The 27,058-nt window shown below is 37.7% G+C and overlaps 1 protein-coding gene across 3 annotated transcripts in view; it reads right to left on the bottom strand.

Moving 5' to 3' along the window:
* MAST4 (microtubule associated serine/threonine kinase family member 4) overlaps positions 1 to 27,058 on the bottom strand; it is a 577,822-nt gene that overhangs the window by 66,164 nt on the left and 484,600 nt on the right. For 2 of the 3 annotated variants that reach the window (XM_030799247.1, XM_030799246.1), the window contains exons 3-6: positions 13,292 to 13,361; positions 7,918 to 7,996; positions 2,708 to 2,865; positions 684 to 759 (exon numbers count right to left, since the gene is read on the bottom strand). In XM_030799247.1, coding sequence (XP_030655107.1) covers positions 684 to 759; positions 2,708 to 2,865; positions 7,918 to 7,996; positions 13,292 to 13,361 — 383 coding nt within the window. Of the gene's footprint in view, positions 1 to 683; positions 760 to 2,707; positions 2,866 to 7,917; positions 7,997 to 9,433; positions 9,443 to 13,291; positions 13,362 to 27,058 lie in introns of all 3 variants that reach the window. The other variant, XM_030799245.1, reaches the window with a different exon arrangement.

Below are 27,058 nucleotides of genomic sequence, written 5' to 3'. Positions count from 1 at the left end.
AAACATGGAGAGTGGCCTTCTCCCAAATGTGCGGAAATGCTTTGGTGGGAAAGATGTGGAAACAAGGTGAGCTAATGGGACCATCTGAGAGCAGGTCCTTGCAGCCGGGGGCTTGGCAGCAGCTCTTCACAACTGCTCTCTCAATTCACGTTCCTTTACCAGTCTAACTGGAGAACACGACAACTGTGCCTTCTCTTCTAAATTAATAGGTTTAGAAATACAATGTCTAAAGAGATAGGAAATCACAGAAAAGTAATGTGGAAAAACAACAACAACAACAACTCTCATGACACACCAATCTACAGGCTTCTAACAGAGAAAAACATTCTACTTAACAATATGGCAGCAGGCCCAGAATATGGGTACAAAGTGCACAGTCTAGAGGCCTTTCAAAGTAGACCCTCCCTGCGGCACCTCACCAGGCCCACCCCGTGTGTGGTGCAGAAGTGGCAGGTTCACTTTAGAGCCAGCTCGGCACACATAGAGCACAGCTAGTTCTCAGCAGTTGTTAGCTTAACATTTTTTTTTTAGTTATTTTCTCTTTCTAAGAAGACTATGGAGCTGTTTTATGCAAATCATTACTAGATTGGACCCTTACTTCCTATAACAGGACAACCTTACAGACTCTAAACCTATGGTGCCTATTCGTTTAGATGTTAGGCATCTTCAATTCAATTCATTACCTTTGGGAACCTTTCTTTGTAGACATGGTTCATCATAATTATTTCATGGTCACAGCAGGCGGGAGAACGTCCAGGGCTGCAAGCAAAGCAAATTACCCTTTTAAACTTGCCACAGCATGAAATGAAAATAAGCTTTTTATTTATAAACAGTCAGTTGCATCAAAAGTACTATGCAACCTTTGTAAGAAAAGTGTATTAGATAATAAACTACAAAATCAGTCATTAGTACACAGGCACACATACATTCCCACAAACACAGAGACACTCTGAATAGCACTGAAAAAGAAAGCTCAAGAAGCGGAATGCCACAAAATCATCACAGCTACAATACAATACTAGTTCAGAAAATGTTTGTAAATTGAAATTGTATTCTGCATGTAGTATGAGCTTGCATAAGATCTGGAAAACAATTAACAAACTGCAAAATAAAATAAAATAGGGTAGCTACAAAGAGCAACATCTAGGACACGTTTAACAGTGTAATTTCACACTTTTATCATACATTTGCGGTCTGCCACACATCACTAAAGAGGTCTGAGAGTCTTCCATGGCACAGGTGTCATAATTGAAATCCATTTTCTAGCCTAGCAAATATTTATCTAGGATGCTGAGGTAGGCATTATGTATTATATGAAACAGAGGCATACAACTATTGTGCATTCTTCTTTAGTCTTTCAATAGAAGGTTTATCTTCCTTCCTAGTGATATATAGTTGTGCAACTTCAGTGTGTTTATATTCCTAAGTGGATATAGCTTATACTATGCACCTTAGGAATTCCTTTAATAAAACAAAAAATAGCACCAATGTAGTAAAACATGGTGCCCGTAGATGAAATAGTAAAACCAGTTGTTAATTCCATATCTCAGAATAATCTAACACGTCTCATAATTATCCAGTGTGGCTATATTTAGTATTAGTTTATGAGACTAAGTAAAGACAAAAAGTACAAAGGAAAATTGCTTCTCATTAAACTTTGATATTCAACTGACCACCTAATAAACAAGCTATTTTTTAATATAACAAAACCTTAATATATCAAAGTGCACTAATTCTATAGCATCAAGATCTCATACTGCAGCAGATAAGGTGATGCCCTATCCTGATCCCTCCTTCAAAGAAGGACCTGTTGCCTGGCTTCTGGGAGTGCTGTCCACAGAAACCTTCAGCTGTCAGTCCCTGCAGGGATGGCATCAGCTGCAAGAAGTCATCTCGCCTAAGGCTGAGTCTTTCCCAGGGTGCCACATCCAGTGAGGGACCCGGTGACTGAGGTAGGGATATAAAAGAAGTTGCATTTGGGCCAGGGGAGCAACTCTGCTGAGTCCTGTCGTTCCCGAGCTCTCCATGGAGTTGGCTAAGGCTGCTGGACTTCTCCCTCTGCCCAATCCTGCCTCTCCCTTCCCTCCCACAGGTGCTAATTTCAGAAGCACTCCCTAAGAAACATCCTGAACAAGAAGCTCTGTTTTAGATTCTGCTTCCTGAAGAAACAAACTCACAGTAAAACTGGCCCTACTCAGTGTTAGGTGGACTACATTTGGCATCCACAAACTTCAGGTGACACAAACTCCTAAAAATGTGTTCACAGTCTTAGAGAAAGTAAGACTTAGGACGGGAAGAAACAATAAAAAGATATTCTGTAATATGGAATCTGGAATTTTAAAAAATCCTCCTATTCTTGTTGTCCTTCTGTTTCCACCAAGCTGTTACCTCTTAACATAATAACATTAACTGCTTTTGCACTGCTTTGAAATTTCCAGTGGCTACACGTTTTCATAGGTAGTCCCAAGACCATCATGATTACTACTACTGCTGCAATCAGCAAATTGTGAGAACTGAAAAGGAAAATTATAAGATGCCTTTCAATGGTAATTAACAATATTATGTGTACATGGAAACATCACACTATATTTGTAATAGTTTGCAAGTCAGTTAACACACATATGACCTAAAGGACCGAAGTGTTCACTCAAAATGTTTGAAAATAGAGAATCCAATTAAGTAATGGTTTTCAGCCAGGCCCACACACCTCAGACTTCGGGAACGGGGGCGCATCGGCGTGTTCCTGCATCTGTTCTCAGTGGCGATGCTTTCGGTGGTACAGAAATGTTTCGATAAGAAGTGTAACTCGTCTGGTGTTGGTTGGTATGGTAACTGATGCAACTTCTCCTGGGAGGAACAGGATGACTGAAAAAAACCAAAGTGAGGTCACATAACTACCTCAGAAAGAAACTCTTCAAATGAACAGGAGAGATCGATGAGTTAAACTTGGGCAATACCACCATTTTTATTGTTTCTTTTTCATGCTAAAGTTATAAGAACGACTGCCTAAATGTATAACTTGAGGTTCTCTCTTGGAGTTCAAAATGCTTCCCATATTTTGCCTCATTTGTTTATAATTTCCCAAAAGATGGTTTTCTCTCTGGAGAAAACCCAGGCTCTGAAAATGGATCGGAACCAGTCAAAGCCAAAGCAAGAAAGCGACCACTGGAGTGACATTAGGGAGCACTGTATCACAGATTAGTTCTCAATTGAACATGGCACCCCTGAGTTTACTGCTGCTCAAAATCAAATGCTGACTTTTAGGTAAATAACATGAAATAAATGGTATGATGTGAGATCGTCAATCAGGCAATGAAACCTCTCTTTACAATGCATCAGTGTGTGGCATGAGCAAAACAGGGGAGGGATTAAAGAAGATCCTTTTCTCAATAAAGCCACTGTTTTAAAATCTGGAATTGAGTTTTCTTTCTTCCTTTTCTTTGGGGGCAGTGGGGGGCTGAGACTATAACTTAAAATAAAAAAAAAACCTTCAAGTGGTGGTGAGTTTTTTGTTCCATGCCTGTAGATTTGCTTTTTGAAAATCGTCATTCAACATTTGGAACAAGGAAAGACAGGAGAGACGAACAGCTAAATAACCTTGCTTTTAATCAATCTGAAACATTTAACTAAAAAGCAAAGAAACTAATTGTTTTCATTTTTAGTCAGAGGTAAACCCCCTAAGTAATTCTAATAAAACAGACTGAGAAATTTTTTAGTAAATGGAAACATGGTTAGAATAAGCACATTTTGAAAGATACTACTTATTTTAAAATGTCAGTTCTAGTAAGCATTTTTTTAAAAAATCATTATATTAAGAGTATCCTTCATAAATACTGAAACATTGCAATGCAGCAAAACTAGAAATTAATGCCTAAAGCTTAAAAATTATTCCTATAACTTGAAATTATAAAACATCTTACTAAGTACATATTGAGACAGGGATTTTTATAATGTAATGAGATTATTTTACAAGCAATAAAAAAATGAGAGCACTACTAGACTTATGAGATAAATCAAAGCTCTATTCAGTAAGTATAGTCATGGCCTTAAACACTTTTCACTAAGAAAAAAGAAATAAAACAAATGAACTAAATCACAAGTCAGGAAATCGAGAAAAAAAATCAATGCAAGCAGGAGATAAGCAGTGGTGATAAAAGATAAGGAAATTAGCAAATAGAAAAACAGAATTAAGAATCTGCAGATATGTTTCAAAGGTAAATAAATGTCCACAATCCTATATCCAAGATTTCAAAACCCACAAACTCAGAAGTTTGTTCCTAAGTTTACAGTAATCTCTTTTGGTGGCAAAGCACCAACTGAACTGATGGGAAGCTGTTTAAAATATTTATTTAATCTACTTAGTATGAATGTTGATTCAAACTGCTGCAGAAATATTAATATATTTGATTATGAGCGGCTGGCCCCACTGTTGCTGGTCTGTTATGTACAGAACAGGGATGTTACCTTTCTAAAAATGAAAATTCCAAAACACACCAGGCTCAAGATACCATGCAACTGTACTTGCACAGGAACAGTATCTATTGACTTCAGAGAGGGGTCCAAAGAATGAAGATTTACACAAAAAATTATGCTGCTAGTTCTTAAGGCAATTAGAGTTCCAAAACCATGTTCTGAGTCATGATATCGTTCAGTAAGCATTTAGTCTCTCCAGGTAACCATTTTGCAAAGGATACTATTCATATGCACATACAAGTTTCTACTTTTTATTAAATCATATCATTTTATAGACATACCTCATATTTTTATGAGTATTTATATTCTTATTTCTGTACTTTCAGCAGAAAATAATTTATCTGGTAAGAAATATATGGGAGAATGTCTTCCTACTGCTACAATTCTATAGTACTTATTTCAAAATTAAGAATTATCTGGATATCATATTGGAAAAGCTCCACAAATTAATTTTAACTGCAAACTGTGATGTTTCAAGAAACCACAACACTGAATATTCTCTGGGATGACTGATTTACTTCATCTGGCTAAATCTTTCAAATTTCAGAATATAGCATTTTTAACATTTAGCAATTTTGCAGTTTCCATAATAGCCCAAGGATACAGATATTATAATGTTTACATTTCAGTCTGGCACTCAGACAACAGCTGAAATTATCTGTAAAGTTTAAACTATATTTTCAAAGTGCTTGTAATTTTATTTGTATATATTCTACATTTTGATTTTTTAAATAGTTAAAGTACATTTCTGATTGGCTAAATGACTAACAGTTAACCCAGGGAAATAAGGATCTAAGAGTGATTCAGCTTAGCTTTAGAAAAGAAAAACCTGCAACTACTAAGAAATTTTACACACTTTTTGCCCTAATATTTAAAGAACAGAAACACAAAGAAACTGAGAAAAATAGAGAAGTAGCTTTTCTAGTTTTCGCTCATCACTTTTATCAACAATCAGTAAGGAGAAAAAATAATTGAACTTTCACACTACAGCACCTGCAGTCCATCATCTTAATAGTCCCTTCTGTCTGTTGGCAAAAGGAGTAATTCTGGAAGCTAAAATTTCATTTTGGAGGAAAAAACAGGAACGTTGAGCCCAATAATTATACGATACTAATGTCTTCAATAAAATAAACACTTCAGAGAAGAGCTGTTAGAAACACAAAGTATGTGTGTATGACTAAAAACAGTCTTGGGGGTGTCTTCCGTAGGCACATATAGAATTTAGAGACAGCAACGATTTCATTTTGACTGACGACCAGGTCAGCTTTATTAATTACAAGGTTTATCTGAAAAAAACGCCATGTAAATTCCTTTAAAAGAGCCAAGAGACTGGGTTCTAAAACTGCTTACCGTATTCTTACTGAGAAAACAAGGGAACAGTAAACAGTCACTCAGTTAAACAGTCTCTCTGTGCCTCAGATTTCTGGCCCATACAATGAAAAAAACAACAGCAATTACATGATAGGGGATGTTGCTAAGATTAAATGAGCCAACGCATTTTAAGAATTTAGATCAGTACCCGGCATATAACAAGTATTTATAAAACAAAATTATTTTAAACATTATTTGTACCAAACAGGGTCTGATTTTACGTAGCTCATCTTTTTTTATGGATTCACTTTTCAAAATGATAAATGACTTACTAAAGATGGAACGAATACAAATCCTGAACTCCCCCCTATTTTTCTTGCAAAAGAGAGACTTCTATGTCCAAGTTATAATAAAACTTGACTGAAGGCAATGCAAGGTGACAAAGTTGAAATAAAAAAAACAATTTGGAGTTAAAAGACATGTCTAAAATATTGGCCAGTAACCACTGAAAGTGACTGCCGTAAGAATCAAGGATGACTTCACTATTATTTACTGACAGTTTTGTTCATTCATGCTATTCAGGATTTTTAAGCATCTTTTACTGATTCTGATGTGCCTCTGAAACTACTCAAGGTTGTTAGGATGTTTCTAAAAATATGATCTAAATGGACAATAGACTCATATATCACAACAAAATGGAATAATGGATAGAAAAATAAATTACCTCTGCTCAATGAAATACCATAAAGAGATGGTAAAATAACCCAACAGCTTTTAACAATTTGGTTTTAAAGGTACTCCAGAAAATCTACGTTATATTATTATACTTGGAATTCTGGAAATACATCAGTATAAGGCAGAGGTGATAGAATTTATCTATTTAACTGTAGTTTCTTGTCATTCAAGTGTTATTAAGTGGCTAAATCTATGTGCTTAATGGAGTGCTGGGGGCTATAAAAAATATAATAGATGGATATCCCTAAACAATAAACCAGAGATTTTGACAAAATGAAGCTCTAGGTCCACATTCCTCGCTGGTACAAAGAGAGCCAGATCACTCCATATATTGAACACCTGCAACCTACTAGGCCCTTCTAAATGACCACCTTGTTTCTATAGCCCTGCAGATACAGGTATCCCACATGATCACTAATGTAAACTAAAAAAACATACATCTAACCTACTGAGTTGTTTCCAGTAATTGCTAGATCTCTTGTTGAAATGTTATAGTTTGGGGCAAGATTATCCATTTTCCTCTATCCTATTTTCACAATTCCACCATGTCTTTATTTATCTTAACCTTCTTCTAAGTTGTTTTAATTCCTTCTTAAAAGAAAGTTCTGGCCGGGCGCGGTGGCTCATGCTTGTAATCCCAGCACTTTGGGAGGCCGAGGCGGGCGGATCACGAGGTTAGGAGATCGAGACCATGGTGAAACCCCGTCTCTCCTAAAAATACAAAAAATTAGCCGGGCGTGGTGGCAGGTGCCTGTAGTCCCAGCTACTCGGAGAGGCTGAGGCAGGAGAATGGCGTGAACCCAGGGGGCGGAGCTTGTAGTGAGCCGAGATCGCGCCACTGCACTCCAGCCTGGGCGATAGAGCGAGACTCCATCTCAAAAAAAAAAAAAAAGAAAAAGAAAAAGAAAAAAAGAAAGTTCTTACCTAGAAGGCACAGACAAATTAAGACTTGCCTTTTTTTTTTCTTTGAAGGAGAAAGAAAACAAAACAAAACAAACCTCTATCTAATAGGAAGAAAGACCCAGTCTATCAAAGTTCAATGGCATTTTTAGCACTAATGTCACTGGCATGGAACCAAAGCAATAAAACTAGACTGTGTTTTCTTCCCCCAAACTATACCAAATGTTATTAAAATGAAAGCTTCCAGTCTCCTCCAAACTTGTGATCCTGAAACTTACTCAATTTATGCACTACAGTTTAAAAGCTTGTAGCCAAAGTATGTCCTTTTTATTTTTGTCAGGCCATCATTTGATGCGTCACTTATTCAGAGTGGCAGACATGCAGAATTTATCTTCTCCTCCCTACCAGGAAACACCCAGAGAAAACACTGCCTGTGTAATAGCTCTGTTGTTGTGAGGAAGAGAAAAAAAAAAAAAAAAAAAAAAGTCAGGCACTTACAGAGACCGTGGAGCTGGGTGTGTTTGTCCCATAGCCAGAGGAAGGGAGAGAAGCCAACGACCAGCGGCGTCCATCAGTCCTATTGAGAAAGTGAGTTTAGCTTAGGCCAACACTGGCGTACTGTCACATGGGAACCCCAGGGAAACTAAGTATTTTTAGTCAAACGGATGACACAAACATAGTCTGTGAGGATGTGGAAATGTTCAGCAAGGGTCAGGGTAAACAAACATTATACAGTAGGTTGACTTTTATTTAAACTGAATCAATACAACCAAACAAGTAGAAAGTGAATGGGTTGATCCATATTATTGATGTCTCACTAATATACTTTGACAAAATGAATACCAGGGATAATTACAATGGTCAGACTCAGCAGATTCAAATGAATAAGAACAGAAAGGGAGGAGGAAAACCCTCATCTGGAAGCTGATAATCACAGCAAATGATCTTTGGAAGGGTCTGACTTCCGGCATGGCACAAGGGCCTGCGGGGACTTTCTTTGCAACCGAAACACTTTCTGCTTATTATTTTCAAGGAACAGTTCTACTCATCATGCTTAGGGAAGAAGGGTTCATTAGGCTCATGGCTGGCTCAGGCCTGAAGTGTCAAATAACTTTAGCATTAAGTAAGTAACTGACCTTATGCTTAGAATCTCTGAAGAGTTACTGCCTTGGGACATGACCTGGCTTGTTACAGCAAAGCCTCCTGCAGAGTCTTTGAGCATGCAGCCCAGCTCTGGCCAGTTAACAGTGGGGGCAGAGTGAAACCTTCTCCACCAGTGATAGAACTTAATGCAAAGAGTAAAGTTGTTTGCCTCAGTCTTAGAGGCAAAGCTGGCAGGAGCCATGAAAAGGGTGGTTTTTATCTTCAAGTGATGACAGAATGGGTGGTTTCTCAGCTGGAGTTTGGCTGTGAATAAGGGTCATTACAAGGGTCTCAGATGAGTGAATGCAGCAGTAGAAACAACACTGCTGCAAAGGGAAGGGGACACCAGAAAGCACATTTTCTGAAATCTCTGGCATTCCAGAGCTATTACTTTAAATGCAATTTTGAATAAGACTGTGCCTTAAAAGCCACGGAACATTTTGAATGTTCTATGCAAATTTGTCAAAGGGCAAAAAAAAGGAAAAACACACTTTAAAAAAAGCAACATTGCATTTTTAGATCAATAAGACTGCCGTGTCACATATGGACATTTTGTAATTCATGTTATTACGTTTGTTATCATGTTAACTTGCCAAGTGACAAGAGTGGACAAAATTTACCAGAGATACATTCACAGTAAGTTGAAGTTAGGGAATTCAACATTAGGCTTGAATTTGAGAAATGTCACAGTTAGACGTTAATGTAAAAAACTGACATTTTAGCCTAAATTTATATTCATGGGAAAATAAAATTATAGGCTGCCATGGATGTAACCTCCAATAAATGCAAATGGTCCACAAAGACAAAACGGAAAAATTCAAGTGGACAAATCACAGAACTACTACAATGTTAAGATTTTAGTAAAATTTACCTGTCATTTCTGTACCATGATTGGAGTACAATTGAATCAAGTATGTTAAAAAAAAAAGAAGCAAAATAAGATGTATGTAAATATACCAGATAAAAGATACTGAGATAAGTTATATGTTCTTTTGAAATACTTTTAAACAACTGAAAATGTTAATGATTTAAGAAGAAAGTAATTATAATAACATGCTTATAAAGATATTTGATTATTAAATGGACACTGGTTGATATTATTTTATTTGGCTACTTATTAAAGAGTTAAGAATCCATACCTGCACTATATATTTTAAACACCTGCAATTTGATAAAGAAAAGGATATGATTTTAAAAGAATTATTCAGTCCATTTAATAGCAATTATCAGAAATTAGTCTCTGGAAAGAGTGAGGGACACAATTTCTCCCCACCATGAATTTGTTTTGTGATTCATTAACTCTCCTACCCCTCACGTATCAATGAACATATTTCAGATGAATGAGCAATTCCAAGAGAAGACATGTTCTTATTAGTTCTGAAGCATAAATTACATTTGCTTTCTCCGGAAAACACACAACTAGAAAGATGTTTACACAAGAATGTGCTCAGTACTCTGTGTAATTTACAACTCACAAAGTTCCCTAAGTTTCTGTGTCTATTTACTCAAATGGAGCACAAAGGACCACTGCATTTTCATCACCATGAAAACTGCACATCAGAAGTTACTATACATGCTATATACAGCACTTAAGAGAGAACATGCCCTTTCTTCAAGAAAGCTATCACACAAGTACAATTTGGATCCTGCTAACAATGTTGTCTTTTTTTTGCAGTAGCTACTAATAAAATGTTATAGGAAAACAAGACTACATTCTTGCCAATGCAACAAGCCTTTTTTGAAAAGAGTCTTTTTCCTTGTGGGTGGGAATCTTGGTGTTACATTAAATTAAAAAGTAAGAAGGGAAAAACATCTGATGGGAACACGGGACACAAAAAAGAGCAGCAAAAAAAAAACAACCCTCATTTCAACACCACTCACAAAAATTTACATTAATATGGTATACAACAAAGAAAGAATGAAAAGTTCCAGTATCAACCTGGCTATTCTAACTGTATGAAGAGGAAGCAGATTTATTGTTATAGTTGCCTGGAATGATACACCGAATATTCTAGTTGATGTTGGAACAAGTTGAATTATGCCAATATAGCTAACTAAAATCTATTCCAGAATTCTGAAGGTGTAACTGGGAGGTTACAACGATCAGACTCAGCAGATTCAAATGAATAAAAACAGAAAGGGAGCAGGAAAAACAGGATCATCTGGAAACTGATAACCAGAGCCAATGATCTTTAGTAGGCCTGACTTCCAGCCCAGTACTCAACAATTGTCTGATGACCTGAACTCAGCCGGCAAGTTTGTTGTAGTAATTTGCTTGTGGAAATACACTTGGAGACTCAACTTAGTGCATAACAACTAGGCAATTCGGAGAGAACCACAGCATTTCTTGGAGGGCTCTATGTTTCCACCAAAAGTGAAAGCAATCTGCAATACATAAACTTCCACAACTTCTGGGAAAGGCAGGAGAGTATTTTTAATCTCCATTTTACAGCCAGGGAAAAAGGGATTAAGTAGGTCCACAATCAGGTGGATTGCAAATTAATACCACAATTAGCAATGTGAAAATGTTTCCTTGCTGCAGACAAAATCTATACTATGGTTCTCACTTTCATCTTTTATTTTACTTAATAGTAAAAAATTAATTTGATAATTTCACTCTCAAATCTGCATTTGAAAATATAGAAAGCAAGTCTGTGTCATTATACTTTCTAGTCTATACTTGGACTATTTTGTTACAAGGGATGGCTACTAGGGAAGTATTACCACATAAGGTAAGAAAGGTCAGAAAAGATTAATAAGCCAGACTTTTATCCCTTTACCCAAGACTACTTTTAAAAACAGAGCAATATTTCCTCAATTGGACTAAATTTTACAAAACAATAAAATGTGGGAGTCTCAAAATGACATTACTTCTTAAAGGCTCAGCAATGTGCACCAAATGGAAGGTAACAGAGGCCTAGGAGTGGAATCTCCATGTTGCCCGAGGAAAAATCAACTCTAAAATAGAGAGAAATATCCCAGATGTTACATAAAAATATACCAATTTGAGTTTTCATAACACGGGGTTCTGTTTACTTGAGTAACAGTTTAAAATGATGATCGCTCATGTCCCAATCTAAATTAATACTTTCTGAAGAGTGTGGAGGGAGTTCCATTTGGAAATTCATGCAAAATGAACTAGAGGTCTCCTGTGATAATCTCCTGTCACGCTTTATGGTTTGTCAAAAATTAACATGCCTGGCGGGCGGGGTGGGGGGGGTGGCTTATGCATTTTTTTAATAGCATGGAAACCAGATTCACGTGTCCTTCAGTCACCTATTTAATTATTAGATTCTCTTCATTTTTATAAATCTGCCAGGATTAAGATACTGTGATTTCTGTCATGTTTAAATGAACTCCATGAGATTTCCATTTTTCTTATTACTTATAATAATTAAATGCATTCTCCCCTTTATAGAGATATGTTTTAAAGACTATAGTAAACACTTATTTATCATTTTTTTATAGGATTTTTTTCCACTTGGAATAGTAGCACTATTATGAATTAATATTCATTGGGTAAACAGGCTTTCTGGGACCAGTACATTTTTTTACAGCACTAAATAAGCTAAAAAAAGAAAAGCTGGAGCTGGGGGTAAAAACAGTGTGTGGGTCTCAATAAGTTCCCCGGAGATGATGTTTTTATCACTCTTGTATTGTCCCCATGGTGAGATACATAAAGGCATTTAACACATGATGGGAAACAACTAAACTATGAAAGAACAAACTTTTTTACATCAGATTTATAATGAAATCTTAATTACACAGAACTCTGAAAATGCTGCAACTTTTTTTTCTAGACTTAGTAATGTAAAATGCATGACATGCTGACAAACGGTCGTGAGGGCACTGCAAGTTTTGCTGGTTAGTCACATGTGTAAGAACAAGTATTTTTTTTAACCTACCTATATGTCTTTATTAAGTGCTGCTTTAATCCACTCCAGGATATAGTTAGGTCTCTGAGGAAAACTGAGCAAATATCTAGGGCATTCAGACCATAAACTGAGTTTATCCTGAATATTCAGAAACTTGGCTGAAGGTGCCATTTTGTTTTTTCAGTGTTTTTGCTGGGCAGAAGAGGACAAGCTATGCATGTGAGAGGGATGAAGGAGCCCAGGAAGGTGAAGGATTGCATCTGACAGGGCGAAGCAGATGAATTCCACATGCAGAACACAGAAGAGATGACTGTGCACACTCCTCTGACTTGGCTACGTCATAGCAGAAAATCCACAATGAACATGGTGTGACAAGACATTGTGTGCCTGCTATCCTCTGAACAATGAAAACACTTCCTCTTGACTCAGTGGTCCCATTATGAGACATCTATCTTTGACGTCTGGTGCCCAAATGCAAACATGATAGGAAGAGAAAGCAGAAAACATCCTATAGCCCATGCATGGCTTTTTCTCAATGGGATCACTAAATTGCTGCCGTGAAACTGTTAAAACAGGTGTGTTAAAACAAAGCTTCGTGGCAGCCTAAGCTTTTTGGCCAGTGGGGCTTTGGAGAAGGCCTTACAGAAGAATGAGCAGGACCTCACAAGGCACGGAGCAGGGGAGGGGGAGAAGCAGGGAGGGGGAGGGGAGAAGTGGGATGGGGGAGAAGGGGAAGTGGGGAGGGGGAGAAGTGGGGACGGGAAGAAGTGGGGAGGGGGAGAAGTGGGGAGGGGGAGAGGAAAATGGGATTCTCTCTATAGAACCTTATGCCTCCACTCACAAAAAGTCCTTACCTCCGTGCAAATGAAAAATGGGCTGAGGCACTGGGGGAGAAATTTCTTGGACTATCTTGAGGGCTATTTCCTAGATAGAGAGAAAAGAGAAAAATTTACTACATGATTTTGTGTATCATTTCCACATCAAGAATTCTCTCATTAGAAATAAGTTTATTTACATTTCTGTAGAATGTCCTTTCCTCCAATAATGCTTTAGTTTTACCTGGACCAGGGATGGTGGGGTGGGTGGGTGGGGAGGAGATGGGGATGGGGGAGCATGAGTTCCAGCACAGCTTTCTAAGTGTGCAAGACACATGAATAAACACTTTCAGCTATATCACCAACCAGGAGTCCTGCAGGGATATAACAATACAAATATTTCAATCTGATAGAGTAATGAATATATACAAGTCTTGGTTGTGACCCTCCAGATGCGAACATTTCAATGAGCACGAAGCATGGGTAAGCATATGCTGCAATTGGAGGTGTTTTCCATTTTAGCAGGCAGGCTTAGTACTTTTTGTTTACAGTAGAATGAATAAGAGTCCTGAAGATAAATCCTCATATTCTGAGGCACATATTTTAAAGGTGGATGTGTCAGAACTAGTTGTAAAACACTGGGAAGACCACAGCAGTTTGGACCTATTTCTCAATGACCCAGATCTATCTCAGCATTGCCAAGTGGCTCAGCAGGATTACCCGTTGTCAATATTTTCCTCAACAATCCCTCTGCTCCTAAGCAGCTGGACTGTGACTGGCCAGGCAGCCTCAAAAAGCCACAGCCACACAAAGGCTGGCAGAGTTCATCTTCCCCAGGCCTTCAGGGGTGGTGTGGGGCAGTGATTGCTCGTTAGAAGGAGGGCAGCTCCTCTGGGGCTTGTTACTTTCTCCATTAGCCCACTCAACCTGCTGCTGATCACTGAGAAAGCTTGGCCAGCAGCTGGCGAGGGCAAGTTCAGGACACTCCAGACCACCCTGCTTCCCTCTGCATGTTTAATTAGATTGGCGGAATTGTCTGAGGACCACATGGAACTGTAGCTGGTTTAAGTAAGTGGGCAAGGAAAGGCTGCAAAGCAATCCTGTACCTTCTAGAAAATGGAAAAATAAATCAGGAAGCTATGTTTAATCCCTAAGGGCAAGCCAATTGCCACATTACTGGTTTCTTAATGAAAGTGACTATTGTAATTGGGTGTAAGGAATACAAGATTTTACGTCAAAGTCAGTACTTGGCTATAAAGGTAAACAATTTATTACCAGTGTGCAGAAAGAATAGACTAACACATTAAGGAGGATAAGTTTAGTGTTACCTTGACGACTTTTGGACTGGCTATATCTCTACTGAAATTTTTCAATTAACTTAAGGTTGCAAATTTTATAGTGATGTCTTCAACAAATGACATTAACTTTATGACAGACAGCACAATCACAGCCATTTAACTGGGAAGCACTGAGAAGCCCATTTCTTTATGGATAGAGAATCATGAAGCATTTTTCCCCCTGCTGCAATGAAATTTATCACAGCTTTGCATCTGTTACTCCTTGGGCCCCTGGAGAAATGAATTCTGCTTTTGCCATCCAGTAATCCAGGATTCATTTTGTCCATTTATCTACACACAGCTAAATTAAGTTCTTTCAACTTCTCTCAATAGCCTTCATCCCCTCTCCCGACACCCCTAATTTAGCTTGTATATTTCTCTTCATATTCCTTTAAAAATCTCAAATTTCAAGATGGCTAAAAATTTTGTTTTCTAAAGGAAATAATCCAATGCCAGAAATATTCATATAAATTTTGTTTTTCATTTGGGAAAAGTGTTCAATTTGCTCACACACCATATAGAGCAAACTACCAGTAAATAATTAGGTGTAACACAATAACTGATTATCTGAAGCCAAAACATTCTAAGAACAATCCCTGCTACACCTATTCACTTAAAATGAAATCATAAGGCCAATGAAACCTGGCAACAAATTCTTAGCCCTGTGTTATTTGTAAAGAAAACACTATACCTGGAGATTACAATGTGATCAACTAGAACAATACAGAGAGCTTATTAATATATATTTTTTAATCTGAAGAAGGAAGAAACAAGGAATTGACTTAAAACCCTTTTCACTTTTAGGGATAGGGATATTAGTGAATGGTCCCCATGCTGACCCAACATCTTCAGGATGAATGGGCAGAGATATAGATAAAGAGGTGAATTTAACTCTGCTCTAAAAAATAAATAAAATAAAAAAAAAAACAAGGCTGCCATTAACCATTTCCCATATTCAGATTTTGCCTTCGCATCTTAGGCTGCCTTTCTAGGTCCATCGCTTGAACATTTCCCTCATTTTCTTCTCATCTACTACACCGCTGTAAAACCTAACTTAAATTCCCACATCTTCAACTTCAAGACTATAGAGGTGTTGTTTCTATCTTACTAATCGCAGATGTTTCTGTTTCATGTCAGACCAAAAAGCTAAATTAAAATGCAAATATATATATATGTATACACACACACACACACACGAATTATCATTAAGGCTCTTAACTGTCAGAGGGTATTAGAGAAAATGAGTGAGAGTGATGTGGGTTAGAGCAACTGATAATTCCTTAAGGACAAGGGACTCTAGCTCAATTTGAGGGCAGTTTAGCAGGTTTTAGGTAAGAGGAGAAACAGAAGGCGACTTCAGGAAGGAGTCAGAAACGACCCAAACACAGTAGGGCAAGGCAATCGAGACAGTTTCTCTGGCTGAAGGGAATTCAGACTGGGAAAGCCAATTAGCTGTGTTTATTGGTACTGATAAGTTAGAGGCTTTAAGAACTACCTGGAGGCAAGAGATTGATGCCAGAGGTTCTAAGCTGGCCTGAGTGTAATTGGTATGGGTGGCCAGGGGAGTAGCAGAGGAGGAGGGACCTAGACCAGGACATGGAAGGTCAATAGAAAGGATATTCTGATGAGCAAACCAAGCATAGTCGTTAGAGGATTAGAAACAAGGGAAAAGGATACAGGCTAAAAAAGTGACTGATGTTTCCAATGTGGGTAGATTGGGAAAATGACTGACCCTCTAATAGGAAATTTTGGGAGAGAAATGGAGTGGTGGTGGTAACAGAAGAAAAGGGTAAATGAGCATTCTATAGACTTCTGCGTTACTTATTACAGAAATTCCTCCATTTTCCTTACAGAGGAATTATAAGACTAGCAGACTAGGCAGGTAGAAGTCAATCTCTGAAGTCTTTGTTCTTATTTGAAATAAAAATTGATTCCTACTCAGTCTCTGAAGACTTAGCAATACTATTTTGTTATACAGTGATCAAAATACTGCTAATTTAGAACAGGCCAAATTATAAAGCACATATTATATATTCTAAACTCAGCGATGAGGACTTGACTGCTGTGCACATGCACAGTGCTTCCCCAGGATGAGAGTAAGGAGTGAAACCTGAGTCCTATACATGACCTTCACTCATCATAGCACTGCTCTCTGAATTCATCCACCCATCTGCAAAGCAATACCTGACAGACTCCCAAATGAAAACTGGTGCCAGTTAATTCTCTGCCCATATGTGCAGCACTTGCTTATAACTAAAATCCTGCTGCTCCCAGGGATTTGCTGGCTCTTGGATGCTTGAGTGCTAGGACACTTTATAGACTGCTGGTATCGCTGCTGCTGTTTCTGACCTGGTAAAGCAAACCTTAGTAGTGGTCAGGCATTAGGTAGGTAATTAACTCCATGATCCCCCTGGGGAACTAGCATGGCTAATACATAAGCAGTGTAGGAAAAACATACTTTACCTAACGGCACTACACAGGGTGCCTTATTTTAGTGGCAGCTATTGTTAAGAAAGTGATTTCCAGATTAATTAAATTGTCTGATTGCTTTGTAATTAGATTGGAGAAGTCCCGTGTCTTTGCCACATAGAAGCAAGCTGCAAATCTTTTTAAAAGGCATATGCCATGCCCTCTATAGATTATTAATGTGCTTTTAATAGCTGTCTGCTTGCGAAATGATAGTTTGATAGCTCGAATTTCTATCAGGACTGGGGGAATCCAAGAATTAATGATAATTGCCATTTAAACTCCTGGTGGATCAAAGAGTAAGCCCTCATTTGAATCCTTGTTGTCATTACTTGATGATCCCCTTAAATGAGTTGTGACATTTGCACCATAACAATCAGTGCTGTGTTTCTTATTGCTTTGTTGGAGATTCCTGGCAAATGGATACTGCTTAAAAACCCTGAAACCAAACTTCACAGAATCAAACCTAGGATCTCCTTGTATGATGAATACCAGCAGATAAAGTGGGCACTGGAACACGATGCAGGAACCTCAACCTGAGTGAACTCTAAAATAACAGTTCCGTTCCCCCTGAGAACTTTGAGTCTATCTCACCAGACCCAGACAGGTGACTCATGAAAAGAGCTAGGAATCTCCCTTTCATTTAGACACCTGTCTCAAACTGGCTCCTCTCCAGATATAACTGTAGACTATTAATTAAACCTGGGCAGCTGTTTCGACTCTAAGTGGCCAAGAAAAAAACCTTGATTGGCCGTCAGTGGAATTCTCTGGGTAAGCTGTCAAGTGTTCACAGGCAGGCCAATGAAAAGAAGTAGACTCATATGCTTAAGTTTCAAGTAAAGACAGAATTATACACAATGAATCAAGGCTTTCTTATAATCTGGGCTCCCTGAATCTTTGGTTTTTCCTGTCCCTGTCTTATTGACCCTTCCATAGCTATAGCACCATTACTCACTGCTTGACTGATTGAGCCAACAAATATTTACTAATCGTCTACTGTATAGAGAGGGATAACATGATTTTATTTACATTTTAGAAAGAGCCTTCTAGCTGTTCTGTGGCCAGTGGGCTTTAAGCAGGCAAGAGTGGAAGCAGGGGGATGAGTTAGGAGGCTACCAGCACAGACAAGGTAAGAGAGATGGTGATTTAGATAGAGTGATTGAAGAGCTGTTATGTTTTGGCAGCGGAGCCAACGGGATTTGCTGAAAAATGGGATTGAGTGGAATAAAGGGGAAAAGAACACAAAGAAGACTTCAAGATTTTAGAAGCAAATGGCTATATGGTGGCATTAATTGAGATGGAGAAGACCGAGGGAGAATATGGTTCATCAGTGTGAGAGAGAATTAAGGGCAAAACTTGAACACCTGGGCAAGCTTTAGTCATTTTTACTTATGGAGGCTCCACAAAATAATTTCAAATATATTAAATGTGCTCATAGTCCACAATTATGCAATTATATGTAACGATGTTACATTTAATTGCAGTTCTCATATGTAACATTTAGACTACCTAAACATTTAAGAATCCCATTACAATTTTCTTATTGTACATTAGAGCAAATAACACTTTTAAATCTCATATTATTTAGTGCATAATGAATTTCATGGCCCTAATCTATTTCAGACATTCAAACTAGTCAACAATGCTAAGTAAAATATTTGTAGAGAAGGAAAATTCTACAGGCTAAATATTAAAGTTTGGATAATGATCATTTTAATCATTCTGTCTCCTGTCCCCATAAGTAAAACTAAATGGAATATAACAATAGGCAGACAATATTCCACTTCTCTCTTTCTCTAAATAATTTATAACTGTAAGTGATGGTAAGGGATGAACTCCAGTTATACATCTAGATACACAAAAAGTGTACTTTGAGTTCTCAGTGTCTAATCTCATCCCTGTTACATAGCAAACTGAAAATAGTTTTTTTCTACTTTAATATTTATTAAGTTCTTTTTATGCACAGGGCTTTGAGCTATCTGCTAGAACAGATTATAGGTGAACACAGTGTAAAGAGCTAAACATCTACTGATAGATACAGATGTGTATATCCAACTCCAAACTCACTTCGTGAAATCAATTCTGGATCCTTATCCACGTGACAAAGAAACTTTCTTAAATCAAAGCTCTTAAATATACTTACTTTTTAAGAAAACCCTGCCAATGACAACAGTATATAGAAAATGTACTGTTTCACAATAGACTGTTGATAAATGGACATGTAATGTTTTCTAAGGAATGACTCATGAAGTTATAGAGAGAAAAACATGTAGGGAGTGGAAGAGAGACCCAATAAGAGGTCAATTTCTTGTCATAAGACTCGCACAGATACCCATTGTCTCCATTTCATGAAGCTGTTTCTCTGGAACTTGTGTACTGTATTTGAAATGCTGTGGCATTGACAGGAATCCCTTGGAGATGTGTTATAATGGGTTCTTGAGAACGTTTTAGCTTTTCACTGACCCTTCCTTATTACTCTGAATTGATGTCATATCTCAAGGTGATCACAAGTAAAGACTGGTGAATGTCAAGAGTGATGAAGAAAGTTGATTTTAAGTTGTATGTTTTCCTCCCATCTACAGTAATTCATCTTCCTAGCAACAGAGAAGAGATTACTTTTACCCCTTGTTTAAAGTTACAGAGTAGCATTTGTAAGGTCAAGGAAGGGAGGCAAAAACATAGCCACTGTAACAGATATTCCTAAGCTTCATGCAATTTCATGAAACTTGATTCACTCTATTAATCTTACATAATTAATTATAGACTGAATCTGGATAAAACTCTGAGTTAAAGAATGTAACCTAATGCGTTCGTATTTTTTCTTCTATCTTACATGAAGGGATTTAATTCCTTAACATAATTAGATACAAAGAATTCCCCCTTTTTCCTAGAAGGGTGGATATTATCAGGAAATGGGTTTTTCTCAGACTGTTTGTTTCAATTGCTGAGTAATTTCTAGTCAAAGAGAAAGTATTTAAATGAAACACATATCCATATAACTTTCTAAATGCCATCTAAAGGTATTCTCTATTATAAATCGCTTTCTTTTGGCTCTTAGTTAAAACATAAATACTAAATTTAATGTGGCCCCATTTAACAAATGCTAAACATTTTGTTTGCCTCTGGTACACATGAATTCCATCTGGAAGAAGCAAAACATGTGCAAAGCTGTTTTCCTTTTCCTTTTAAGTTAATCATTTTTCAATTTTTAACTTCAGAAGTCTGTTCAGATTTAAAGGATCAAAGGCATTTAACCCCGTTGCTTCATAATAAAATAATATGTGATGTGCCAAGAATCTACCAAATCAGAATTCTGACTTTTCAGTTCCCACAAACCACACAGGAAATCTTGGAAACTCTTGGCCTGTAGATATTTATTCCTCTAATATTTTTCTGACACTCACTTCCTCCATTTCCTTAGATCAATAAAGAGGTGTCACTGGGAACCGCATATCAGAATCACCTTTAAAGCTTTAAAAATGCTAACACTCAGGCCCTATCCCAACCTCCCTTTTTGGTGACTTTTTATTTTAATATTTCAAATTTACAGGAAAGTTGTAAGAATAGTACAGAGAGCTTCTGCTCTCTTTACTCAGATTCACCTGTTTAACACTTACAATTACTTTATTACTATTTCTCTCCATATTTTTAAATTTGGATTTTAATATTATTTAAGTAAGTCAGAAACATGGTCTTATAACTCTAAATTTTTGTATATATGTCCCATGACCAAGGACATTCTCTTACATGCCCACAGTCTGATTTTCAAAATTAGGAAATACAATATTGATACAATGTTATTATCTAATCTGCACTCCATATTTACATTTAATCTCACCAACTGTCCAAATAATGTCCTTTAGAACTATTCTCTTCTCTTGACTTAGTATCTGATCCAGCATCTCACACTGCATTTAGTTGCTATGTCTCTCTGGTTTCATTCAGTCTGAAACAGTTCCTCAGTTGTACCTCTGCCTTAATGCCCTGGACACTTCTAAAGATTGCAGGTAGGCTGGCCACGGTGGCTCACACCTGTAATCCCAGCACTTTGGGAGGCCAAAGCGGGCGGATCATGAGGTCAAGAGATGGAGACCATCCTGGCCAACATGGTGAAACCCCATCAAAAATTAGCTGGGCGTGGTGGCGTGTGCCTGTAGTCCCAGCTACTCAGGAGGCTGAGGCAGGAGAATCCCTTGCACCCCGGAGGCAGAAGTTGCAGTGAGCTGAGATCGCGCCACTGCACTCCAGCCTGACGACAGAGACTCTGTGTCAAAAAAAAAAAAAAAGATTGCAGGTAGTTGTTTTGCAGAATGTCCCTCAATTTGGGTTGCATAGTATTTCCTTCTAACTAGATTCAGGTTATGAAATTTGTGGGGGCGCAATATCATGTAAGTGATGAAGTATCTTTCTCAGTGTAACATATCCAGAGGTACCTGAGATTGATTTATCCTGTTATTGATAACTTTGGTCACGTGGCTAAGGTGGTGTCCACCAGTTCTCCACTGTCAAGTTATTATTTTTCCCTTTGTGATTAATCCCAGGCACTTTCTGAAACACAGTTAAAATGTCATTACAAGTAATAGAAAAATTGCCATCTTATTTATACAACATTAGCTTTCCATATAATGTCTGGGGCATAGAAATTTTATTTTCACATAAGTATGCTTTATCACACTAGAATATTTAAAAATCAAATACTATGTATGTCAACATTTGAAAAAAATTATTTTTATAGTTTTGGAGGTGCAAGTGCAGTTGTGTTACAGAGATATATTACATAGTGGTGAAGTTGGCCCATCCCTTTTAAATAAGATAATTCTAATGTGCAGCCAGGGTTGAGAACCACAGCCTTAGAATTTCTTGTATACTGTAAATCATGTTCTAAGCTTCCACTTGTCCCTGAGAGCACTGAACTAGGAAGTCTTAACATTTTTTTTCACTTCCCTATTTTCTCCCATAATTCAGCATCTCTTCTTCCTTGTCTCAATCATACTAGTTTGATGCCTGTTTTACATTCACCTCACTTTGACCTCTAAGTATTCTCAAAACAGCATTAAGACCTGAAATTCCTTCCCTATCAAACCAAACAAATAGTATATCATACCATGTCAATTATCCAGAAGTCCCAAATGCCCACAGGTATCCTCCTGGGTTAAGCGGTACATAACCTCCCCCACCCCAAATCCTATCGCTACCCTTACCCAATTATATGCACAGTTTTCCCTTCCCTCTAAAATAGGAACCCCTCCCCACATGCTAAGCTTCTAATGCTCCTGTGTTCCTGGGTTAAGATTTAAAACCTCTGTTAAAAATATATATATAATATATACAATTATATATAATATTATATAATATATATATAATGAAAGAAAACATTAATTAACCATAATTACATTTTCACTATCAACTTTATTCATGTTTGTTCAAACCAGTTTTCATTTTAATCATACCTAACAAACATGAATATTTGACTTAAAATCTGTGCATTTCATGCTTGCTTTCTTTTTTTTGAGGCAGAATGCCTATTATATGGTCCATGTAATATTATAATATTTAAAATTATTAAAACAGTTAAAATCAAGGCACAGGATCTAGATTCAACAACTGATTATCAGAAGCAAAACTAAGAGTATTCACTCTAATTCTTATCATTCCTTCTTGCATAAAACATAATTTGCCTTTATTCATAATAGGAACATGGTCTTTCGTGTCCTTTCATTTACATTCTGTACATGCATCCATGATATCTTTAGTAGACAATCTGAAAATAATTGATAAGTGTGATTAGTGGAGCTTGTTTTAAGCCACACACAACTCTTGAGATTCTATATGCACAAATGTCAACCTTCAGAGAATCACTACCTTATACAGCCACAGTTACTACTGCAAGGTGTTGAAGGGGGTATTCTGGGACGAACTGAGATGGGAGAAAAAAAGTTGTGATTATTCTCTTAAAGAACATGACAGGGTCTTTAAGCCCCTTTTTGAATGAAAAAGTAGGTAAATAAAAGGCACATATTTAAAATTTTTAAATCATTTGGAAAGCACTTATGCAGAGTTAATATATGCTGGACACTTTGCTAGGGCCAGAAAGTCAAAGACAAATGATACCTAGGGCTTCCTTCAAGTGATGTTGGCAGTGACAGAGATGGATGCAATGGAATGCTAACCTTTCTGAAGGTTGTGTTTAATGAAGCCAAAGCTTTGTATTCTGAGAATACTCAATGGGTCAGAAGTGGTGAATTATTTTGTGCATCAGGTCAGGTGTGACTCTAAGGCAGACTAGAGCTAAGAAGCTGGACAGTAAAGTACTGCCACTTTTCCTTCCCTTTTTGCAGACCTCTGGTAGCCTTTGCAGAAAGAAGGCTGAATCAGACCATCTCTGACCACAAGCCTCTAACCCATGAGGCAAGGAAGAGAGACCAAGCATGTGGAACTCTGTGTTCATGGTGGTAAGGATAAATTAAGGAAAATGTGAATTCGGAAGAGACAATAATGGATAGCTTTGCAGGGGCAACCTTCGATCTGCATCTAGAAGGAAAAGTGAAAGGAAAGGAGGCTTTGAGGCAGAGGAAAATGAAGGAACAGAGTCCCAAAAATGAACTGCACATTTTTACATTTTTTTTTATTACAAAAGCAATGATATATACATGGAAAAAAATTCAAATGATTCAAGTAGACATACGATAAAGCCAAAAAACCTCTCTCAACCTCTGTTATTCACTGGTTCATTCAAACACTTCTGTGTCAGGCTCTGTACCAGACTTTGCGTCCCACCTCCACCTCCCCATCCCCAGTCCTACAATTCAGAAGTGACCTCTTTTGATAGGGTATGTACCTATCTAGAAATACGCGTATATTCACAAGCGTATGTGTATAAAATTCTTCCCAAAATAATACCATATCAAATATAATGCTCTACATTTATATAGCTTAAAGTTCTATTATTTGCTATTTTTTAATTATCTGTAACTTTCTGTATTAGCCCATCTAAATCTCTATTATCATCTTTCAGCATCAAATATCCCAATATTTCAGTTAGCATCACTTACTTAGTATTTTATGAATGTTTATACTGATTTTAGTGTTTTGACTTCTAAATATTTACGTACTTCCAAGAGCTAAATTCCTGTGAGCAAAACTGTGGGTACAGTTGAGTACAGTGCACTTTTCACTTTGGTCCTTCTCACTAAATTGCTCTCCAAAGACATTGCACTGATATTTTCACTAGTGACATACAGGATGCTGTCTACCTTCCACCTTGCCAATACTAAATTTTTTCAGATTTTGGCAATTTGACAGATAATATCAGATTGCTTTATATATATTTCCAGCTTTATTGAACTGACAAAAATTATACATATTTAAGGTGTACAATGTAATGTTTTGCTATACAATTATAAAATGATTACCACAATCAAGCTAATTAACATAGCCATCACCTCATATAACGTTTCATGTTTCTTCAGAAGATTATGAGTAAAGCTAAGCATCTTTTAATGTTAACTGACGATTTGTGTTTCTTTTTGTACAAACTACCCAGAGTTTGTACTTTATTCCACTGAGTTCTTCTGTTAGTCTTTTATTGTTACTTTTTTTTTTTTCCACATCAAGGCAACCCTGTCAATATTCATCTGTGTTTATCTTTTAATGTTACTTATGGTAACTTTTCTGTGGAAAAGTTTTTATCTAATCAAATTTGTCAACTACTTTCCTTTACGGCTTTTAGGTGTTTTATCTTGTTTGGAAAGGCCTTCTTCAATCCCAAATTATTTTCCAAATGTATCCATATTTTTTTGTATTTATTTATTTATTTTTGAGAGAGTTTTGCCCTCATTGCCCAGGCTGGAGTGCAATGGCACGATCTTGGCTCACCGTAACCTCTGCCTCCCAGGTTCAAGCGATTCTCCTGCCTCAGCCTCCCTATTAGCTGGGAATACAGGCGCCCACCTCCTGCCCAGCTATTTTGTTGTATTTAGTAGAGATGGGGTTTCACCATGTTGGTCAGGCTGGTCTCAAACTCCTGACCTCAGGTGATCCACCTATCTCGGCCTCCCAAAGTGCGGGATTACAGGCATGAGCCACTGCACCTGGCCTTTTCCTAGTACTTTTATGGTTTAATTCATTTTTTAAAATCTATATGGGGCTTATTTCCTGTAAGGAGCAAGATAGCAGTCTGGCTTACCTCTTTTCCAAATGGCTAATCAATTGATTTAGAACAATTTATTGGCTTGAATAACCTACACTTCCTTCCAGTGATTTAAGCAAGACACACTTAAGTAAAGTGAAGTAATCTGATGTCACAGACGGAGAGTTGTAGGAAATTAAGGCAGAGCAGTGAATGTTGAGGAGCAAAGCGGATGGATGAAAGCGTAACTACAACAGTCGGGGGCCAGTTGGAAATACTCTTTAGGGCAGTACTCCAGGTGATTCGTCACCTGAGTGAGGCCCTTATTTTTATCAAGTACTCCAGGTGCTTCTTAGGCACAATAGTGTTTCTGAATCCTAGCTTTAGAACAGTGATCTTAACCTTGGCTTCACATTAAAATAGCCTAGGGAACTTAAAAAACCCCAAAGCCCAAGTCACACTGCAAACCAATTAAATCAGAATGGGGAGGGAGGTGGAGGGCAATCATCAGTCATTTTTAAAGCTTCCCAGGTGACTCCAGTGTGCATTCAAGTTTCAGAAACACTACTTTAGATTCTGCTGGAAAAAAAAAAAAAGTGAATTTTACAGTTTAAGTTGTTCTCTACCATTACTCTGTATCAAAATCTCTGGGGAGCTTTTAAAAAGATATAGGCCAGGCCAGACACCTTAAGTTTCTGACTTAATTGGCCTTAGGTCTGGGTATGTCTTTAAGTTCCACATGTGACTCAAATGCACAGCCAGGCTTTAGAACCTACAGGGCAGTAATTCTCCAACTGTAGAGTGTATCAGAGATCACCTGGAAAATGTGTTAGACCACAGAGTGCTGGGCACCACCGCCCCCCCCGTTACTTACTTAGTAGATCTGGGTTGAGCCTCAGAGTTCGTATTGCTAACTAGTCTGTGGCGGTGGCGACGGATGCTGCTGTTCATCTGGGAATCACTTTAATAACCACTATACTCCTGTATGTCATGATGAACCATGAAATGTTTTACATTAGGTAAAAGACATAATTAAGTTCACGTCTTTCAAAAAAATGAACTTCAATGTCTGAGAGAGATTTGATGGAGGTGGAGCCCAGGAAGTGCCAAAGCAGGCTCCCAGTTCTCTGTCACTGCAACATCCTGGAACCAGTGGCTGTGGCACTGGGGAGGGGGGTCAGGTATAAAACACTTTTCAGAGGGAAAGTGGGAGAGAGGGTGTAACAGAAAATGATACTGAGATTTCTAGTTTGAGTGACAAGGTGGATGATGTTGCTAATAACAGAGAATAAACAGAAATTGGAGAAAATAAATTTGGTATTGGGTAACAGCTGGATTTGAGGTGCTGGTAGGACACAATCAGATGGAGAGACGATCAGTAAACAGACACCCGCATCTGTGTTCAGGAGAAATGTTCAGACCCAAGATAAAGCTGTGGGAAAAATCAGCACATGCACGAAAGAGAGGACCTTGGTAAAAGAGTTTATGCCACAATTAAGTGTGACAGAGAATGTGATCCAAGGGATTCCAATAGTTAAAATGGCAGAAGCAAAAGGAGCCAACAAGAACAGAAATACAGAAGCAAGCACCATAGGAAGCAAGAGAAGACTACTCAAGAAATTGGAGATGGTTCCTGGTGTCAAATACTGCAGGGTGCTCAGGCTCAACTTTTTTTTTCTTTCCCAGAAAGAGGTCATTGGATTAGATTAGGCCACTGGGCAATCAAGGTGCATCTCCCACAGTGGAGCAGTACAGTGGGATGGTGTCATGCCTGAGTACATCACCAATTAATCATGGGCAACGTTACACCTGGACTAGTTTCCCAGGACTACTACAGTAGGAACTCCTGGCTCTGTTTTGCCAAGACATGTAATA

This window comes from Nomascus leucogenys, chromosome 18 (genome assembly GCF_006542625.1).
Source record: "Nomascus leucogenys isolate Asia chromosome 18, Asia_NLE_v1, whole genome shotgun sequence".
Taxonomy (NCBI): domain Eukaryota; kingdom Metazoa; phylum Chordata; class Mammalia; order Primates; family Hylobatidae; genus Nomascus; species Nomascus leucogenys.
The sequence above is the reverse complement of the archived record's forward strand: the minus strand, read 5'-3'. Positions and strand labels throughout refer to the sequence as shown.